At 39.4% G+C, this 20285-nt stretch overlaps 2 protein-coding genes across 3 annotated transcripts in view; one reads left to right on the plus strand and one right to left on the minus strand.

Moving 5' to 3' along the window:
• Positions 1–322: 322 nt before the first annotated feature.
• vwa11 (von Willebrand factor A domain containing 11) overlaps positions 323–20285 on the plus strand; it is a 39165-nt gene continuing 19202 nt past the window's right edge. Inside the window, exon 1 of the mRNA XM_039814668.1 lies at positions 323–433. Within this exon, the coding sequence (XP_039670602.1) occupies positions 396–433 (38 nt within the window). The 5' untranslated portion in view covers positions 323–395. The remainder of the gene's footprint in view (positions 434–20285) is intronic.
• On the minus strand, positions 9605–19567 carry LOC120567709 (prostaglandin D2 receptor 2). Of its 2 annotated transcripts, none has more exons than XM_039814688.1 (2): positions 19443–19567; positions 9605–11467 (listed from the first exon to the last, which is right to left on the minus strand). In XM_039814688.1, the coding sequence occupies exon 2, from the start codon at positions 11458–11460 to the stop codon at positions 10045–10047; it is 1416 nt and encodes a 471-aa protein (XP_039670622.1). In that variant the 5' UTR covers positions 11461–11467; positions 19443–19567; the 3' UTR covers positions 9605–10044. The 2 variants fall into 2 exon arrangements, with proteins under 2 accessions (XP_039670622.1, XP_039670615.1); XM_039814681.1 differs by having other exon boundaries at positions 19439–19567.

The raw sequence follows: 20285 nt of genomic DNA on the forward strand, positions 1-20285 counted from the left end.
AAGAAATGCAAAAAGAAATACCAGAATGTATGTGTGGGGTAGCCAAGACTAACTAATGCATGACACAAGGCAAAGACAGCACTGTACCAAACAATGCCCATTAAATAAGCTTCAATCCTCAATGCCCATACCCCAAGAATCTGTAAAGTTGTCAGAGCAGGTGAATATATAAAACTCATGAATCAACATGTGGAATTACACAAGTTGCACAACAGTTGTACAAGATTTGCCAATATCCTTACCACCAACTTCAATGGCCCAGAAAAAAGGAAATTTACAAACCATGTTTACTCCCACTTCAAGTCGCAGTAGCAAACAATTTCACACGCTGCTCCAAGTATATAACCTGACTGTAAGGCACACCCTCAGTATCGGAATTATCTTCACAAACTGGAATGCAAAACAAATCCTGGTCCTGCCTTGGAATACAGGGGTAAGTACAATATTAACATTAACACCAATGTTGATTTATTAAGTGATCTTGAGTGCTTCCGTATTTATAGGGAGGTTGTTTTTTGCTAACATGCGATTACCTCTGTTTAACAGAATCAAAAATTATGAATGAAACTCATCATTCATATGTTAGCGATGCCACGTCAATTCCAAACAACTTTCCACAGAAAGTGTACAATATCAACCTGTTGGTTTAAGATTAACATTCAGGGATCTATGTAACTATAACTAACAGATAAACACAACAAAAACAGATCATGAGCTAAATTTATTAGTTATGTAGCTGAGACTATTCTATTTACAAAAATGTATATCATAATACACATTTGTGTGTGCACACATGCTGCTATGTTTGATCTCTTTGGTTGCATTTGCATGCTATATAAATATAACACACACATACATATATACATACATACATACATATACATACATATATATATATATATATACATATATGTATATACATATATACATACATATATACACATACATATATATACACATATATATACACACACACACACACACATATATATATACCTATATATATATATATATATATATATATATATATATGTATATATATATATATATATATATATATATATCTTTTTTGTATGTGTGTATGCTTGAGTGTATATTACATTACATTATCACTGACGTGCGATGCACTTTCATTATCTAGTCAGCATCTGTCAGCAATAAGTGCTAAGTGCCGTTATTTTCCGCCACTATCCTCGGGCCAGGCCGGGCCGGGCCGGGGCCGGGCCGGGCCGGGCCGGACCCTTGATCAAGCATTTGTGGTTTTTTTTTTATCATTACTTTAGCCTAATTGGGTGGGAAGAAAGCTATGCCATAATCAGAACTAGTATCTATTTAGGCCAAAGTAGCCTAACAAATGTGTCCAAAAAGTTACACAAGTTGGACTACAGTTACAAAATGCAACATGTGTCATGCGCGGAGTCTCCTCCTCTCGCACGCATCACACCGGGGCTGCTGGGCTGTATGGTGGAGCTTAAGTGCAACATGGAGCTTGAGGATGTAAAGAAAAAAAGAAAAACAGGAGAATTACCTTTGAGCAAGTTTGGAGGAAAGTCGGAGGTATGGAGCCATTTTAAACAAGTCGTGGGCAGTGACAACATATGTGTCGGCTTTGTTGAGTGCATTAAGTGCGGCACGCTGTTCGCCTATGACAGCTGATAAAACGGAGAAGTCGATGATGAACAGACACATGAAGCAGGATGATAGTCAGCCTTCAACGTCCTCTTTTGTTACTTCTCCAAGCATAGGCTCCCCCTGAGGGCGAGGCAAGCCCTGCCAGAGAAATACGTTGAGTTGTTTTTTTGTTTTTTTGTTTCTTCATTCAGATCCATTTGCGATAAGTTCCATTCTGAATAAACAAACAGCGCAGTTTACATGCTTCGCTCTTGTTGCATTATTCATTAAGATCATTTTAAACAGATTTCTGCAGTTCAAACAACTCTGAATTGTAGTTGAGAACATCAGTTATAACGGCCCACGGATTAAAAAAGTGTCGGGTTGAAATCGGGCTCGGGCTCATAATTCCAGTTAATGTGTCGGGCCGGGCCGGGCTCGGACACAACGTGCACGGGCTCGGGCAGGGTCGGGCTTGATTTTTTGGGCCCGATCTAAGCTCTACTCCCTACTCTCTCGTTCATTCTTTCTTTATCTCGTATCTCTACCAATTGTTTTTCACAGTGCTTTATACAGATCCGGCCCTAGACCTTTGGGGGCCCTATGCAAAATTTGGTTGGAGGCCCCTTTGACCATTTTAAGTAAGGCCTAAAGAAAAGCAATGACTACCTAATAACTATACGGTACATATTATTATTATTATATCTACTATGTTTGATGTCTAACAGAAAAGATTATGATACCACTGAGCTGAGTGGCAGTGCAAGACTGAACACACATTGATGAACTTGCTCAATAAAAATACTGATAAAGTGATTTTCACTGACCAAATATACATTTTTAATTGACAACAGTTTAAGAGGCACACGCATATATATAATTTAAATTAAATAGAGCAAATAGAATAACATTTAAATAATAATAATATAAAATAATAAATAGAACATTCAAATGTTAGAATTTTTCAAATAAACAAATAATAACATCTAAAACACCACAAACAAGATCAATAGTAACAATAATAATATATAACTGGCAGTTGTGACAGCCTCAGCTTTCGAGATCCTGTGTATGACAGTTTCTCTCATTGAATTGACCATCACAACTGTGCTCTGAAGCCACAACTCCATAACAGAACGCATGGCAGAGGCACCTTCATTGAAGGTGGAGATGGCCATACTTGCTGCTGCCTCAAGCTTACTTTCCCCACAAAACAGTCCCCTCAATCAGCCGATGGTGAAGCTAACTAACCAGGCGCATCAGCACCGGTTCATAACAACACAACACAACACAACAGAACTAAACTAATTATGAATCATTCAAAAGACCAATATTTAGAACATTTAGAAAGCAAACAAAGTAGACTAAATTGGTATTTGACCACCAACTAGGTCAGACAGAGATGCATTTCCTCCTCCACTGGGAAAAACTATCTTCACTAAGAGAATTACACCTTGGAAAAATAGCCAAAAAAATAAAACTTCCCAAAGTTAACACCAGAAAAGAAGCCGGTAGTTCTCCTAGGAGAGGGGACAGCAGCTCTACTGACAGCCACAGCCTGAGGGACTCACAACCTCTTAGGATCCCAAAATTACAGATTTGTTTAGTAGCCTATTATATAGTAATTATATTATACAACAATGTAATTACAATGTTGTGTAATGTAATTGTTTTGTAATATAGTGTGTTGTATCGCGATCAGTACAGTGTAGTATATATATGACACATGTAGGCTATTTGACTTTCTGTAAACTGCTTTGAGAGAGAGAGGGTCTGATTACCTCCGCTGTCTGAAAACTCCTGTTTTCTGAACGACAGTTTAAACATCGACGTACTATGTGAAGGTATTTCATCATCTGCTGTCTTAGTGTGTAATCCCCGGTGTCTTCTTGCTAATAACTGTTTTCGTCTTCTCTGAGGTGATTTTCGACCGTTTTCGACGCACTTCTTTCGACATTCTGAACTACCGCAGAAATGTCAGAGCGCGTCACGTGACGATTCTGAACGAATCACGTACAGATTGCGCATTTTGAGTTAAATCCTTATATATATGTCAATGGTTAAATCCCCCCTTTTACTTTCACGATTGGTTGCTGATGAAAAGGAAATGACCATATTTGGATCCGACAGCATGGTAGAGGAGAGAGAGAGCTTTCCAACAGTATATGTTGTCGGTACACGATCCGTTCTGCCTGCACGATCCGTTCTGTGCATGCGCAAGATATTACTGTTTTACCGAGGATACGACCTGCACGATCTGTTCCACGCTAGCCTATGGCTAGCCTCCACCGGGAAGCTAACGTTAGTTTAGCTAACAGCTAATTCGGCTAACCGCTAGCTGACAGCTAGATTCAGTCTAAAATAACGTTAAGTCAAACTTAACTACAGCTAAATTAAGACTTTACAGTAATAACAATAAAGACAAATATTGAGTGATTGTATTTTAAATGAGCACAAGTAAAGTAGAACTGACGTAACAGCTGTTATATATGTTAACGTTTATTTTCAAGTTTTATTTTGAGGGTCTTTTAAAGTTATTACATGCTGTCTCAGCTAGCGGTTAGCCGAATTAGCTGTTAGCTAAACTAACGTTAGCTTGCTGTCGACCGGAAGCGTGGAACAGATCGTGCAGTGTCGTAAATCCTCGTACAACAGCGCACGCGCGAACATTTTGCGCATGCGCAGAACGGATCGTGCGGGCAGAACGGATCGTGTACCGACATATGTCATGACGGGGCAGACAGCGATCGCGGAGCAGCGGGATGATTTAGAACGCCAACTAGCTAGCAGTGACTCTAGGGGGCCCTCTGCTGGCCACGGGGCCCTTTGCAATTGCAAAGGTCGCTTAGTGGCTGGGCCGGCTCTGGCTTTATATAATCCCTCTGACTTCATCCTTTTCAGCATCTTACGTCGTCAATGTTCTCACTGTTCTCCTGCTGTTTCATTATCTTTATCCTTATCTATGGGATTCTCTTTTCTGCACCCGAGTGTCCATAAACCTCCTATCCTTTCTGTATCTCACAGAGATTCTATGAATCACACCAATAAATATTAAGCCTGTTCAGTTAATTCATATAGGTTGGCCTTATCATTGCTCCATGCACTAACTGTATAAAAAATGGGTTACGTGCTCCCTGCCCTGCTTTTCCTTTTCTCTTTGACCCAGGTGTTCCTGATTCTCTGATCTCTGTGGGTGGCTCCGCCCCTGGGTATAAAACGCTGGGAGGCTGGAATGCCAGGAGGGCAGTGACTGCAGCAGCTTGAACGCGTTGTTTCTTTTTTTTCTTTTGTTATCTTTTCTTTTGTGCTTTTCTTGTTTTGAGGATGGAGGTCTGGTAGTCTAGTTTTCGCGGCTTTGTTTCTGTTAGTTAGTTATCACTTCCTAAGTTAGGGGAAGAAGTTCTGGATCCGACGGCCCTTGATGGGTTGGCTCAGGCTTCTTCCCTTCTTTTGTTCTTTCTGGCCAGACCTCCAGACTCCCATAGTTTTGGTTTAATTAATTGTAGTTCATTTGTGAATAAACTTTGATTTGCTTTTACTACCCTCGGGTTTGGTGTTAAAATATGTTGATGGTCACATTTTCCATAGTGTTTATCTGCTGTGGCCGTAACATATTTGGGGGCTCGTCGAACAGTTTGGTGTGTGCCTTGGTTGTGGCGTTTTTGTGATGGGGCCTTCCCGTGGGGTGTGAATGCATTTTGTTTGTTTTTTTGTTACTAGTTGCCTGTTTTTGCCTGGGATGGAGTTTGGGATTGAGGATTTTGTTGGTGACCCAACATGTGGCAAGTTGGATGCATGCACTATGGAGAATCTGAAACTCGTTGCGGACAGATTTGAGATTGTTATCCGTAAGCATGGCAAGAAGCAGGTGATTAGGGATCAGCTTGGGTCTGCTTTGTTAGAGCAGGGGGTGCTGTCAGCTGTTGGGGGCGTGGTTACGTCTCCCAAGGTTGAGGATTCATTCTCTGGTCAGGTGAAATTAAAGGAGCTTGAATTGGAGTTGCGTCGGTTGGATGTTAAGGAAAAGGAAAAGCAGGGCAGGGAGCACGTAACACCTGGGTTAAATGGGATATGTTTCCCTCCCCAGAGTTATTAATATTTTCATCAGATCATCCCCATGACATAAAGAAAAACTGCAACACCCTCCCCCTAACCTCTATAGACAGATATCTGCATATGGTGAAATTCTGTAGGCAATGAGATTTATCTGAAGCGTTTTGGTTTCTATTTGTAGTCCGAGTAGTATTGACCAATCACGTTTGAACAGGCTTTGGTTGCATGCAGGTAAACAGTCAGTGTTGAGAGCAAAACACGCAAAACACATTGGCCTGAAATGTCATCTCAGAACCCATCGGATATCGTCTAATGACATTTTAGCTTTTTATTAACTTTCTAAAAATGCCGATATCTGTTAATAGAAATTACTAGCCTGTTTGACACCAGACCCTTCTCAGTTGTAACTGAGAAGGGTCTGGGAATGTGGCATTAGGAAAATAAAATTCTCTTGAAATAAATAAATGTGGATTCATGAAATAAAAGTCTCTTGAAATAAATAAATGGGGACTTTTGAAATAAAAGTCTCTTGAAATAAATAAATGGGGACTTATGAAATAAAAGTCTCTTGAAATAAATAAATGGGGACTTATGAAATAAAAGTCTCTTGAAATAAATAAATGGGGACTTATGAAATAAAAGTCTCTTGAAATAAATAAATGGGGACTTATGAAATAAAAGTCTCTTGAAATAAATAAATGGGGACTTATGAAATAAAAGTCTCTTGAAATAAATAAATGGGGACTTATGAAATCAAAATCTCTTGAAATAAATAAATGTGGACTTATGAAATAAAAGTCTCTTGAAATAAATAAATATGGACTTATGAAATAAAAGTACCATGAAATAATTACATTTATTTAATTATATATGTATTTATTGCCTCATTAATTTATTTCATAATGTATTTCAAAGGCATATTTATTTATTTATTCATGTATTTATGTATTTATTCATTTATTTATGTATTTATTCATTTATTTAATTGTGAATAAAACGGCATTCCATAAAAGATAGCCCCTAAGGAAGGAAGAGAGAGAGAGAGAGAGAGAGAGAGAGAGAGAAAGAAAGAGAGATAATCTGATGGAACAGAAATTGCTAAAAGGAAAGTGGAGCTTTGTATGCCCGCCTGGTCCGTTAGATTTAATCCTGCTCTGTCTTTATATTGTGTATCTTCACGCTCTAATATTCTCTACAAAATTACATCTACCTACATGGTAATCCCACGCTGCTGTGGCCTACATTACACCTCAGCCTGTCTGTGTGCGTGTGTGTTTGTGTGTGTGTGTGTGTGTGTGTGTGTGTGCATGGGTGGGTGTGTCCGATTGAGTTGGATGGAACCAGACAATTGCAACGGTGGTGATGAGAGAGTCAATCAAAGATGGATATCAGATATAATAAAAATCAAATCACTCAGAAAAGGTGGTCAGACGTTCAAGAGTTCATTCATTAAAGTGCACCTGGATTAAAGACCTGAAAAGCATAATCCTACTTTATCATTTCACATCGGTTTATGTAATCAGTGCTATACTGCTATCTGCTGGCCAAATCTGTATAGCATGAAGATCCAATCTCCAGCAGTTTTTGGCTTGTGAGCCCTTAATAGGCTTTTGGCATTTGCTTACAATTCTCCTTTCTCTTGTCTCCTATGAATACAATTTGAAATAACATAATTTGGTGGCGTAGAATTATTATTAATTTTTAACTATACTATACATCTCATGACCCCTCACATTTTGTCACTTCTTTCTCTGTCTAGATGTACAGTTCACTGTAAGGAGAGAAAAGATAAGGAAATTTCAGGGCACAAATCAAACGATAACATGTTAATAGAATTCACTAAAAGGTCTTCACGTTAACTCTTTTACTGAGAAAAGGGACTGAAGTGACTGAGGGGTAGCAGTAGCTCAGTCTGTAGGGAGTTGGGTTGGGAACCGGAAGGTCGCTGGCTCAAGTTGGATTAAAGTACGGAGTGTGGAATGGTAGCTGGAGCTGGAAAGATGCCAGTTCACCTCCTGGGCACTGTCAAGGTGCTCTTGAGCCAGGCATGGTACTCCCCCAACCGCTCAGGGTGCTGGTCCAGCACTTACCAGTCCACTCACTCTGACATCTCTCCATTTGTGCATGAATAGGTCCTGAGCTTGTGTGTGTGTATTTCAGGCCTATGTGTAGTGATTTCTAGTGTAAATTGTAATTTCCCCAATCAATAAAACAGTATAAGAAAAGAAAACCAAATCATACTAATAATTTATGTCCGTACAAAATGAATTTCAATTTAATACCAAAGTGATAAAGGCAAAAACAATTTGTATACATGGCATTGGCTGAGGACATTCAATGTTGTGCAGAACATTAAAATGCAGTCAAAATGAAAATATGGGAGTACAGCAATGACTAAGCGACTCAGAGAGAATTGTGATGTTATAATATTAGTAGTTCTAAGTAATTAGTATTAAAGTGGCTATTTGTAACATTCAGTTTGTAAATGAAACCAGAGGACGCTATACACAAGTACAGGGGGACAAGGGAAATGAAAAGAATAGACATATTACATACCTTGCTTACACTTTTAGCTTTTACCATTAGGTGTTCTTGGTTTAATTTCCTCCTTCTTTTCTGTGATGGTCTTGCCCCAATATCAGCCATAACTACAACATATATACAATTAAAATACAATCAGGCCTGTATAAAGACATCTCCTGCTAACCTTTTCTGTTCTTTTCACCGTTAGTCTCGTTCACTGTTACAGATCATTTATGATCATCACATGAAAAATTACATAGTTTCAGAACCATTTAAAAATATGTATATAGTCACCTTGAATAGAAACATTATCATTAAACATTTGTTGACTAGAGTTAGAAACACAGTTAAATGTATTCATGTTAACAGTGGTGGAATAGAATACATTTACTCAGGCACTGTACAATTTTGATGTACTTGAGTATTTCACAATTATGCTACTTCATACTCAAAGGGAACTATTGTACTTTTTACTCCATTACATTTATTTGACAGCTTTACTTTTATAATACTTTGCAGATTGAGGTTATGTACACACACAAACAATGTCATAAATGACGATGTACTGTTAAAGGTTAAACTACCCAGCATTATATATAGTAATTAAAATGAGCTCCGCCTTTACCAGCTGCAACATTAAAGTGATAAACACATTAATGCATCAATTATTATAATACAAATATAAAATAGGCTATGTTATTCTGAAATGGGAATCTGAATGCAGGACATTTACTGCAGTATTGCTTGTTTTATAGGTACATAAAAGTAGCAAAACTATAAGTTTTATAGACAAATATAGGTTTTATTGGCAATTTTGTTTTGAGATCGTTCCTACTTTCAGCTTTGACGGTTCCATCCCCCCCAACAAGCAGGGAAGTCAGATGCTAGCAGCTAACATGCAGCATGCAATACATTCCTCCGCATGTGACTGACTGTTTAAACCCACATTTCTGTTTTTAAATCCAGGCTAAAGACACATTTGTATTCATTGGCCTTTGTAGTCCACTAATCCCTCAATCAGTTTTTTTTTGTGTCTATGATTCAGTATTTGAAGTGCTGCTTGTTGTTGGTGTTAGTAGGTTCTCTTTTGTGTTGTCTTTCTACATTTTTAATGTTCTTTTATACAACACCTTAGGGCTTTTTGTACAACACTTTGGTCAGATTAAGCTGTGTTCAAATGACTCTAGAAATAAACCTGACTTACTTTTACTTGAGTAAAAGATCTGAGCACTTATTGTGCCACATGTATTTGTTTATTAGGATATTAAATGTGGGGTCTCTCTCTCTCTCTCTCTCTCTCTCTCTCTCACACACACACACACACACACACACACACACACACACACACACACACACACACACACACACACACACACACACACACACACACACAATTTTAACAGAAGAAAAGTCATGGGATCACCAAAGTGATTACAATTCATCCTCTGGGGAACATAAATGTCTGTACCAAATGTGATGGCAATCCAGCCAATAGTTTTTAGGTATTTCAATAAAAACCAAAAATGTCAACCTCATGGTTAAAGGGAAAGTCAGGGGATCACCAAAGTCCGTAACATTTTCCCTCGGTGGACCATATATGTCTGTATAAAATTTCCAATTTTCAGTCGGGAACAACGTAGTGGATGAATAAAGCGACAGATCGACATTGCTGTCCCTTAAACCAGCTGCTAGCATGGCTTAAAATACTGTATCCAACTGTAATACTTATTCCGTTTCCACATTAATTTGTGGTGGCCAGAGGGTCAGAGGGTGTCCACTGAATAAGGCCAACATGTACATTAAGACATATCTGAAATCATTACACTAAACCACACATAAAGCCAAAACTACAGCGTCTCAGCTTTGTTCCTCCTCATCTTTTGATTCTTGTCTGGTATGCTCCATGTGAGTGTTGCTTTTGAGACCTTCAGAGGGCGAAGGCACTGGGAAGAGGTGCTGGATGTCAGGTGATTGACAGGGTGACTGCGAACCCTTTCGGGACCCTGGGGTTGCAAGGCTCACATCTCGACTGCTCTTCCGCCGAATGTGATCTCTTAAACTTTTCCCTGGCACCAACAGCAGCCCTCCTCCTTCCTCTACCAGACCGTCAAACACTGCTCCCAGACTCTGTCGTATTCTCACGCTGAATTTCGGGCAACTGAAGGCATACAGAATGGGGTTCAACACGGCATTCAAGAAGGCTAAGGTTGTGGCCAGGGGCAGCCCTACCTCCACCAGGTGGAGATTCTTGTTCCAGTACTCGGCTGTCACTTCTATCACGCAGACGATGTGATAGGGAGCCCAGCACAGTACAAATGCTGCGATCACAAACGTCACCATCTTGGTGAAGCTCTGGGACAGCTGACTGGTCGGATTAGGGGTAGAGGGGGACAAGGTAGTAGGTGTGAGGGATAAAGATGGACCGGTGGTCGGAGGCTTGAGAAAGATATTAGTGGTTTTCGTGGTTGTAGGGGTACTTGTAGTTCCTAATGCCCCATCTTTGTTTGACACAATCAGAGCATCATTGTGCCTGCCGGCACTTTGCTTCCTCTTCCGGCTCCTGTACCTCAGGCTGAGGACAATTTGGATGTAGCTCCCTGCTATCACCACCAGGGGGAACAGGAATGCCAGCAGCAACTTGGAGATGGCCGTCGCTGCCTGCCTCACTTTGCAATCTGTCCCCAGAGTGTCTTGGGAGGATGAATACAAGGCAAAATTATGATAGCACAGTTTCCTGCCATCCTGTTTCTCAGTCACAGAGCGGAACAGTAAGTAAGGTAATGTATTAATTGCTGCCCACATCCAGCCCAACGCACACACCTTCCACGCTCCCACCACTGAGCGATGATTCTGGCTCCACACTGGCTTGGCCGCCAGAAGGCAGCGGTCCACTGAAATGGCTGCCAGCAAGAAGGCCGACACAAACATGTTCAAGAAGAAGATGGAAGCCTGGGTTTTGCAAAGTACGCTGCCGAGCTCCCAGCTATGTGACGAGTAAAGGTAGAAGGTGAAGAGGGGCAGGGTCAGAGTTGCCAGAAAGTCGGACGCTGCCAGGTTGAGCACCCAGACCGAGGTGACCGTGCGGCGCCGCAGGCGGAAGCCCACCACCCAGAGGATGAGTGCGTTCTCAAAAATCCCCAGGCAGGAGACCAGACCATGGATGCAAACCACCACCATATTGGCCTGGGTGTTGTTGTTGGGGCTGTGCGTCGTCATCAGCTGAAGCAGGGGGCAGATCAGCTGTTCCCCCGAGGCATTTGACATGTTTGACATCAGTGCTCTGAAAAAAAAAAAAAAAAAACAGAAAGAAGAAGCAAGTGGATTCAAATTAAAATCAGAGTCAGGGTTAGGAGGTATTAGTGCACACTATAGCTGCACGATATGTGGAAAATGAATATCGCAATAACGATATTACTTGTGATAAATAAACATATATTAAAGTGTACACAGTTGTGCATTTCTGCTGCTTTTAGTATTTAGCTAAAATACAACAAATGCTTGTTGAATTTAAAACAAACAAAAGGAAATCATTTCCAACATTCTTTTATGGAACAAATTGAACATTGAATTGAATATAAAAGGCACCACTTTTAGTGGACAGCATACAAATTACATTTTAAAGTGCAGATTTCTACAGATACTCTCTTTCGAATAACACTAAAGATCTCTGAGTGTCTTTCAGGATACGTCGCAGCTTTTCGCAATGTGTATATTGCACCAGTTAATATCGCAATGATGATTAAAAAAAAAGGATATATTGGGCAGCCCTATTGCACACATGATTGTTCTTGTTTGAAAGCTAAATACCTGTTATCTTCTGCAGTAGCTGATGCTTGTCTGTGCACATTCAGGGTGGTCCACAGTGGAAAAGATTTACAAAAACAGTGTCTCTGCTAATGATGATGATGATGATGATGACGGTGTTGATATGAATAATAGACGTGTCTCTGTCTGCAGACAGCTGACAAATCAGCACTCTGTTTCGTCATACAGTGACTAAATCAAACGAGCACCAACATCAACTCACTTGTTAAAGCCATAGTGCGTAGTTTCTGTCTCCCCAATGGGGAATTCTAAGTAATGACAGCAAAACTGATGGCGCATCCACATGATACAGGCCTTCCATGACCACGCACCCCCCCTCCACGCAGTTGCTAGTAGCCAAGGTAGACACGGAGGATTAAAAAAACATGATGGACTCTTCAGCCATACTGAGAAATACAGAGAGAGTTGTGTGGAGCTGATAGTCTTAATTAGCTTTGTAGCAACTCATTTGGCGATGGCTTAAATGTAACGGACCTTCATTAATATCAAAAAGCTACGCACTAAAGCTTTGTTCCTAATTGATCAATTACAACTCTATATTGCTGCTGGGGAAACAAAACCTTATCAAAGGCAATTACGTTGAAAATTGTAGTTTTAGTAACTCAACATCATGACATGACATGATGATTACAGGTCATAAATCTTCTTGAACAGTTAAATTTTTGGCAGTAGAAGTACTCTGTTGTGACTCAATATTTGATACAGTCTCCTAGGGTTCAACTTTTGAATTTTTAATAACAAGAGCAAGAAAGACCTAGTGCCAGGACATGTATCGTTGAATATGTACGTCCTGCGCTACCGCCTTTCAAGTTGAATGATGACATACTATTGTAATGACTGTCCTTGGGCTACACATGGGTGGTTGACATATAAGCCTAAAAAACTTTTTTTTAATAAACTTAAAATATTGTCCATCAAAAGTATGTAGTTGTGTTGTACCAACTCTTAGCTTTCCAGAAATATATGTGGTCTTTTAGATTTTGTATAGAATTCTGAATGTATTCACCAATTTGTTGTATTAGTGTCTAAAATTATCATATGGTGTGACATAGAAGTTATTGTATATAAAATGAAAATAGAGTGTACTTTTCTTAAGTAACTCATTTTATCATAACTCATTATCATAACTATATTGAGATCCAGCATTTCCTCAAATTGTAAATTTATTACGTTTTGTATTATTTTTCTCAATCGTCGTGCAAAGTAAGACATCTGTCCTCAATCTGTCAATATATTTTAGATTATTTCTGACAAACCCTGTTATAAATCTAAGAAAATGCGCGTGACTATTACTGATGCTATTTTCCATATGTTCCATTGAGATTTGTATTATTTATCAAAAAAACAAAGCTTTTTATTGTCACACCAAATATTTATTTGCGTTTGACGCCCGGGACCACAAAAAGGCAAAATGTCACGTCAACCACCCACATGCAGTTGAGAGGGAAATCTACTTAACATACCACCAGTTAGGTGTGCACTCTAATCTCACACAATACAAAATAAAAAAAACACACAATAATAGACTGTTTTTTTTTCCTATCCCACATTCTTTGGAAACCTAAAAGAGAAACAAAATACTCTACTTTGTCCCTTATGCGGACAACATGTCAAAACCTGTCAAAGCACATACAGCTCTTGGGCAACTACAGCTCCTTAGTTAAGCAATAACTAAGACAACAGTCTGGGAATGCATTAGAACCCAAGGAGATACCAGCATGCTGTTTATCTATAAATCTCTTTCTCGTTGAGATAATCAATGAAACTACCAAGACACATAAGTTGATGAGCGAAAGTAATAAAGGTAGTCAAGTGATATTTGCTGAGATGTTGGTTTTCAACCTCAATTCCACACCTTTAAACCACAAGTCCTCCGAACCATATGACCATGTGGCTCGTTTGTTCCTTGCCCTCCAATACGACCAACAGGAGCGTTTCATTAAATACTACTAGTGGTGGCAGAAATAATACGCAAAGCACGCCGTTAACGTTGTGAACTGTAAATATAGGCTGTCTGAATAAACAACCTCTGTGAGAGTTTTTCGGGGGGAGGACATTCTCCTTTTAATGGATATCAGTCTGCTTGTCACTGAGGAAAGGATGTAAGCCGGGCGCTTGCAGCACTGGCTAGCACTTCCCGGACTGCATGGTTGGCAGTGGCTGCATGGTTGGCAGTGGCTGCATGGTTGGCAGTGGCTGCATGGTTGGCAGTGGCTGCATGGTTGGCAGTGGCTGCATGGTTGGCAGTGGCTGCATGTCATACACAGCTAGAGTTCAAACTTGGAAACATTTCAAAAATTCCAATTGATTCATGAAAAAAAAAAATCTGGTTTAGAATCTGATTATCGGTTCCAAATTTAACACATTAGTTGTGTTCGAAACCGTTCCCCATTCACTCACTCACTATTCCCTATATAGTGTTTATTAAATAGTGACCTATATAGGGAACGACCAAACGAGATTTCGGGCACTCACTGAAGATATCGTTGCGTCAGCAGATGCGCCGGTTATTTGTGTGCCCAGCATCATGTAAACAAACTGAAACAGAAATGCTTCTACTATGTCCCTGAAACAAACGGAGTGCCCGGGGAATAGTAGAATGTTATATATATGTTGCATGTTACATTTCTACTGTTTAAAAAACAAAAGCCCGCTCCATTTTTTCTTTTCAGTTTCTGCAGTTTACTTCTGCTTATTCACGGAAAACACGACCGCATTGCATTGTGGGATACGGGAGTAAAAATGTAGGGTACATCGTATGTACACTCAAATTAGTGGTTATTTTGTAGTGGACTATAGAGTGAATGAAATGAACCGCGGAGAATTCAAACACCAATACATAATGGCAAACATGCTGTATAATGCCCTATTTCCATGACAGGGAACAGTTTTGAACACAGCTGTTAACTAACTTAAGTTTTGGTTTCCGTAGCGGCCACCGAACTTCCAGGTGCTTGTTGTGTTGCAGCCATGGAGCACAGTAAGCGGCGCGTGAAGTGTGGCTTTATTTTATGATGAAAAAGCCTGGTAAATCTGTAAATCACTATTGAATAAAAATGCAATTTTCCATATGTTCCATTGAGATTTGTATTATTTATCTCTTATACTCTTATCCGTGAAATTAGCATGTGGCCCATTGCAACCCCACCCCTCAAAAAATCAGAATCGATAAGAACGGGAATCGAAAGGAAGAATCGGAATTGAAATCAGAATTGTAAAAATCAAAACAATGCCCAACCCTACACACACAGCTCTAAGGAATGAAACTACTCAGTACTTAGCAAAGTAATGCTTAGCTTATCTTAGCTTACCCACTGACAGGAAGCAGAAAACCAGTCACTTTTTGAGATGCCGTGTATAAGTACAACACGACCACGACTCACATGATGTAGTCTACCACTAAACAAAGTGCATCCGAGCCTGGTTATGTCGGTGGCGGCCGCGGTGCACCCTGCTCTCAGTCTCAACCTAGCGTAAACTCGGCGTTAGCACGGAGGAGCTGCGATGCACAACGAGCAGAGAAAATTACCCAAGGGACCTGCAAGTTCATTGAGATGGATATTGGAACCAGCATATCAAATTTCGTCACGATGTACCATCACCAGACTGGTAGAAACTCACTACGAAGAACGGAATAAGGCTGGCCAAGTTAGCGCGGAGGTAGGCGACCTGTGCATCCCGGCAACGCGGGTGTTTTCGGCGGCTGGACTGACGGTCACTAGGTAGCGGTCGCGTCTAACCCCAGATCATGTCAACATGCTTATCTTTCTCGACAAAAATCAGTAGACTGGTGCAGAAGTTGTATGTGAGTTAGCCTACTGGTTATTTATTAGCTTTGTCCCGTGCCTTGGATAGTTTTTAGTTCCATTCTGTTTAAGAACGCCGGCTCACAGGTTCTGCTGCTTCAGAGCGCCGCACCGCAGCGCATATATATCTATAATCTATATCTATAACCTCCAGTTTTACTGCCACAAGTTGTTCTTCTTGTGATTAAGATCGAGGAAAAACACGCTGTATTTTTGTATTTTCATTGCATTTTCAATTTATAAAAAGTTAAATAAATCATGAATTTTAATATAAAAATATTAATGATTAATCGATAGTCGATCGTTAATTCTCCCGACAATCGACGAAGAAAATATAATCCAATGCCCATCCCTAATGGCTATCATATCAAAAAGTAGACATGCTATAAAGGCTGCTAGTTAAGTAGCTCATGTCAGAATTTGTGTAGATAGCGTAGCAATGAAACAGGATTTACATGTAAAACACATGATTTCAAAGGCTAATGTTAGCTTACCCTTATCAGTGCTGACACTGATGCTTTTGCATACTTGCAAGGCAAACGTAATGGCAAGTGATCGTTTCAGTCTACTTATTTTATTTCTGCTCTGAACAGAAAAATTAGACACAAGGCAACCAAAAAGCTTTGTAACTTGTCAGTCGGAGTCTGTTGGGCCCCAGCTTTTGAATTGTGTTGGTTCAAAATAAAATACTCTTCAGAACAAATTCATCGTTTGTGAATGTGTCTCTTAAATCAGAAAAACAGATGCGTTTAACAAAGTTGCATTCAACAAAAATCAATCAACAAGTGTATTTTGTCAGGTAATTATGATATATTTGAGATTTGTGAAACACTATTTGACTGAAATGGTTATCAGAAATAATTTGTTATTTAAAAAAAGACTAAAATGTTTTGACTAAAACTTGACTAAGATATATTGAGTTTTCTTTTGACTAAAACTAGACCAAAATGACGAGACTTTTAGTCGACTAAAACTTGACTAACAAAAAAAGATATGTGAATGACTAAAACTAGACTAAAACTAACAAGGACATTTGGCACAAGACTAAGACTAAGACTAAATAGGTGACAAAATCAACACTAGGTTGATAAAAGATGCAAGTGTATCTGCTTACAGTAGCTTGATAGCTGTGCTCATGTGATCCAACAGCAGAGCTAATATGGAGGTTGTTTGTCTATTGTGTCATCTGGCCTAACCCAACTGCACAAAAAAACATTGTTTTGTACTGTCACAGTGTATGCACATCAATGACAAAGCTGCCAGCAAACCAGCCTATGAAAATACCCTGAAAAATGTGCAATGGATAACTAATAAGCACATACTAGAAAATACTTTAAACAGCTCAAACTGAACATCTAAACCAAGAAGGAAGATTTTTAAAGAGTAAAACATTCTGTGAACCCCACTGCTCTGCTAATTATGCTATCTTGCCTGAGCTGTCAGATACCTGACCTAGTTTGATTTTCACTACCCTCTCCCAGTGTTCTTCTCGGTTGTAAAATATCAAATATTTCTCCAATGCAGAACATATTCTCAGGTGCTACAGTAGTGTTTATATTTCAGCAGCTTAGTTAAGTAATGGTTACGGGCTATACTTTGGAGTTACACACAAGAAATAGCTGACATGCGGAACATCTAGTTATGACTAAATACTTTAGATCAGAGATCTTCAACAGGGGATCAGCGACCCATAAGGGCTCCTCAGAATTACTGCAGGGGGGCCGCCTGATTATTGTTTGATAAGTTTTTTTTTCAAAAATTAAAATATGTCTGAAAACATACAGTACATTAACATGACATTATTTGCAAAGCCTTTTTTGCTAAAAAGAACATTTCATTTACACACCACTTATTATATTTTTTAAAAAAAAAAAAAAAAAAAATTTTTTTTTTTTTTTTTTTTATAAAAACAACCCCCCCCCCTTTAATAATATGCAATTAAATGCTATACAATGTATGCAGTTGGGGGGTTCCTGCTCCTTCTCTCTTTTAGCTAAGGGGTCCTTGGCCTAAAAAACACTTTGAAAACGCCTGCTCTAGATTAAAACTATTCAAATTGAGTGTTGCCATTGTATTCTTACATCCAACCATGGTTACATACTTAGTCACCTCACCTCATACCAAGTGCCTTGATTAGGTAAACACGGCACCATGTCTGCACAGGAATGTAGACATGTGAGTAAATGTTTCCATGACATAATGCTGATGTGACTGTATTCCCCTCAACTGTACATTGGGTATATCAGAGGGTGTTTTTGCTCGAAGATTATTTTTAGATTATGTCTTTGTGTGACTGCTGCCATTATTGATAAATTGAGCACTTAAATAACCAGGTTAAGAGAAGCAGATGCTTCTTAGAAATGCTAAACACACAGTACAGAGGAAGACAAGTCAAAATAAGCCACTCAGCAACATAGAAACAAACTGTTAAACCCTGAAGCAGACTGACAAGCTCTGTGGGTTGTATTCAGGCTTTCATTTTGTGATTAAATTTCCATGAATAAAGAGTTGTGTATTATAGCTCAGTGTGCCTGGCAAACTATAAGTTCCTGGCAAACTGTCAACGTACACAGTAGCAGTGCACTTTCATGTTTGAGTTGATATTAAAATTGATGTAACTGGCTCCACATTTCTACTTTGACACTGTAACCGCTCGGCATTTTATATAGACAATCAGCTGGCGCACCTAGCTCATATTTACTCTATCCCTATTGACATAAATTAGTATTAAGCAATATAATGTAACCGCACCATAAAACAGCCTCTACAATGACCATGAAGTTGAATCTCTTTTAATCAGTTTCAACAAAATCACTAAATCATTTTTTATTGTGGGGCTTTTTTATTAGACTGCATATATGTTCAGGCAGATATACCTGGTAATAACCTGGCCACAGATTGTATATACGCATCAAACAACTATGATATTGTACCTCTAAATCGTCTGGCACCTGGCAGGTGAATTTGTGTGTGTGTGTGTGTGTGTCTCATACACATAGAAGTGTGGGTTGGGTGACATGTCTTGAATTCAGTAAAATGTAACTAAGTACATTTACTCAAGTACTGTACTTGAACTTTACGTGACTTTTCTTTTCATGCCACTTTCTACTTCTACTCCTCTACATTTCAGAGAGAAATATTGTACTTTTTACTCCACTACATTAACCTGAAAGCTTTAGTTACTACTTACATATAAATTAATTTGTTTTCACAAAAAATTTGTAGTTTATAATATACAATGTTTAATTATAAATTAAACTACCCAACTATATAATGGCCAACAAGTCCAGATGAAATGATTAGCCGATTAAACACTAAGTTGATTGACAGAACAGTTTGGATCGTTTCCTGTTTCTAAATTGTGAGGGGTTTTCTGCTATGAGTACTTTTACTTGTAATACTTAAGACTACTTTTACAGGGTGGCATTAGTACTTTTACTTAAGTAAAGGATCAGAATACTTCTTCCAACACTGACCGAGTGAAAGCTGGTGATAAGAGACAGTATCTTCCATTCTTTGTACATTTAAAAAAAAAACAAATAATCATTGACATTTGGCTACAATGTCCCCATGTTTAAAAGACATGAAATGAATGAAATATAGTAGAAAAAAAAACATACCTACTGTGGGAGTAGTAGGGCAGCATGGGAAAAAAAGTAGGTCTGCAACGTACGTTAGTCTAAATCTTTCACTACAAATTCCTGTTCCTCTTTGTCTTACTGTCACTGACACTCATCCCTCCAGTTCTGTCACTTTCTACAGCTCTCCTGTTATGGAGACACCCACTAAATCACACCCCCCACACACACACACACGCGCGCGCACACACACACACACACACACACACACACACACACACACACACACACACACACACACACACACACACACACACACACACACACACCCTCCCCTGAGCGTGTGATCTTAAATGACAGATCATCCTGCCAAGGCTGGACATGTGTGAACTAGTTTCCCACACATTTCACATACTGGTCTGCAGCTTCCACCATGATACACGTTGCGTCAACAAACAAAGTCTATCTAAAATCTATATAGGTAACCTACTAACGCATCTTCAGCCTGACATCCTTTGTGCAGTTAACACAACAGTCTTAATCTACTTTCAACTTGAACAACAACATTCAAACATGACTTATGTGGCTGCTCACAGTATCTATCGGAGGAAAGAGAGAAGTGGACAAAGCTGCGTTTTGCTCAGGGGTTACAAAACGCCTTTGTCGTCATCTGGTGGTGAACATGACTCAAAACACACTCAAAACACCTTTCAATGTGCCTGTTTGGGCCCACACTGTGTTCCTGCCTTGGCTGCGTTCAGAACGCCAGCGCCGCCCGGTTGAAAGTCCTGCAAAAACGCAGGCCTTTCCATTCATTTTGAGACTGACTCAACTTTTGGAGAAAGGCAACAAATGTAACCGGTGATCAGACTTGTCGGTGTGTTCTGCC

The sequence above is a fragment of the Perca fluviatilis genome, chromosome 1 (assembly GCF_010015445.1).
Source record: "Perca fluviatilis chromosome 1, GENO_Pfluv_1.0, whole genome shotgun sequence".
Classification (NCBI taxonomy): domain Eukaryota; kingdom Metazoa; phylum Chordata; class Actinopteri; order Perciformes; family Percidae; genus Perca; species Perca fluviatilis.